This window comes from Nicotiana attenuata, unplaced genomic scaffold (genome assembly GCF_001879085.1).
Source record: "Nicotiana attenuata strain UT unplaced genomic scaffold, NIATTr2, whole genome shotgun sequence".
Taxonomy (NCBI): Eukaryota; Viridiplantae; Streptophyta; class Magnoliopsida; order Solanales; family Solanaceae; genus Nicotiana; species Nicotiana attenuata.
Genome location: NW_017670456.1, coordinates 24,856 through 26,877, shown reverse-complemented (window position 1 = coordinate 26,877; position 2,022 = coordinate 24,856). Strand labels below are relative to the sequence as shown.

General features: G+C 38.8%; 1 protein-coding gene across 1 annotated transcript; it reads left to right on the top strand.

Moving 5' to 3' along the window:
* Window positions 1-604: 604 nt before the first annotated feature.
* On the top strand, window positions 605-1,703 carry LOC109239668 (putative RING-H2 finger protein ATL49). Its single transcript, XM_019406253.1, has one exon. The coding sequence runs from the start codon at window positions 855-857 to the stop codon at window positions 1,590-1,592; it is 738 nt and encodes a 245-aa protein (XP_019261798.1). The 5' UTR covers window positions 605-854; the 3' UTR covers window positions 1,593-1,703.
* Window positions 1,704-2,022: the final 319 nt, after the last annotated feature.

The window sequence follows — 2,022 nt, the reverse complement described above, 5'->3', positions numbered from 1 at the left end:
TTGGCCTGGAAAGGGGTTGCTACAATTGGGTTGATTATAGGGGTTAGGGTACTAGAGTTATTGAGTTTCAACCTAAAAACTTCTCTCTGAAGTTAGTGGAGATTCGAGGAAAATCATATTGGGTAGGTCGTGGTTTTTAATCCCTTGAGCAAGGAGGTTTTCCAGGTAAAAATCTATGTGTTGATTACTTTTCCGAAATTATTCTTGTTTGAGTGTGTTGAACTAGTTCAAAGAACCAGGTTCTTTAAAATGCAAGAATCAGGCAAAACACAATTTAACCTCCCTTCTTGTGTCCAAGTATAGTCTAAATTAACAACTACTTCGGAACGAAACTACAAATAGAAAACTACAGAGAACAGGCGCTTTTTGAGAAAAGCTCATTAGCCAAATACATCACAGCCCTACAAAGACGTTGAATGTAGGTTTCCGTGGTCATTCTACACTCCAAACAAATGACCTAATTCGAAGAAATGATAGGAATATGATAAATAGATAAGTTTCTCCTGTCCTAGCTTTATTAATACTTTAATGTACTGCAACAACTACAATGTTTGTATATTCCTCACCAACTCCACAAGTCAAATAAACTTTAACCCCACGGAACATGCGCCTCCAGTTATTCATTGCTTAAGACTTTTTCTGCACAAAACTAGAACCATACGTTCCAGCAGTCGCAATCTTCAGCGCCTTTAAGAATGTTAGAACTCCATTTCTCTTGAACCTGAGGAGCCAATGTATTAATATCCTCTTATACTGGTTCTTGGTTTTCATTACTTGAGATAATTTTCTTACAGTTGGAGCAAAAGATGAGATGAATAACTATGTATTAGCATAGCCAGGCAGGTTATATAATCATGACGATCGCGATATCAATGATACTGCTCTTTGTGGGGATTGGAATTCTGGTCCTAATTCATGTCTGTATTGTTGGGAGAGCTTACAGAAGAGGAATTGGAACTACTAACATAGTGGAAAGAGGCAGCTTAGCGAGCAACAGCATGTCCCATGAGGATATAGAAAAGCTTCCTTCCTATGCTTTTCAGTCCAAAGATAAGGGAACTAGTCCAGTTGAATGTGCAGTTTGTTTGGATAATCTCAAGGTGGGTGATAAGTGCAGGTTATTGCCTCAGTGCAATCACACTTTTCATGCTGAATGCGTGGATATGTGGCTCTTGAAAATCTCCATTTGCCCAATATGCAGAGCTACTGCTGGTGGATCCATATCTGGAGGAGAAAGTAGCCGATTTAGCGAAAGTGGCAGGCAGGTAATAAACGCGGAAACTGCTGAATTAGCAGAGATGATATTGGTACCAGAGAGTGGGAATTCCGTTAACAGTTTAAACTTTGAGATGAGAGCGAATCATATAACCCAAAACAGTGTGCAATTGAGCAGAGTTGGTTCAGCAGATGGCCAAGATAGTGATGTGAATGTCTACTTAAGTGAAACAAGAAATGATTCGAGAGTGAGCCAAGAAGAAAGTGTCCGCGTAAGTGAGAATTCTACTGAGGAATTGAGAGCAACACAGCCTATAGAAAGTATCCATTTGGTCCATGAAGAAATACTACAATCAAGAGACCCTCAAACAGCTTGATTAAGTTAGCTAATCAGAGTTGACGAATCATTTCTGCATTGCTTTAGATAAAATCTTGCTTGATATGTAAATTATGTGCTTGTTTCGATTTATATAAAAGCTTTTTGTTTGCGGTCGAGGCATCATAAATATGCTTTCCTGTTGAAGGCAGCCATGGATGCACTTTAGTCACAGCTAGAAGAGAGAAGAAAGGCAGTTCAACTAGGGAAAATGAATATTGTTTTATTAAAAACAAAGCTACAGTATTAATATACATTCACTGACCGACTAAACTAACTAATGCACAACTTACATAATTACCCCTCAATACACTAACTACTTAACTACCTTCGTGCCTATACCCTCAATACTCCCCCTCAAGCTGTGTAGTGTGGATAAGTTGTACACTCTCAGCTTGGACAATAGAAAATCATGATGTGCCTTCCCTAGT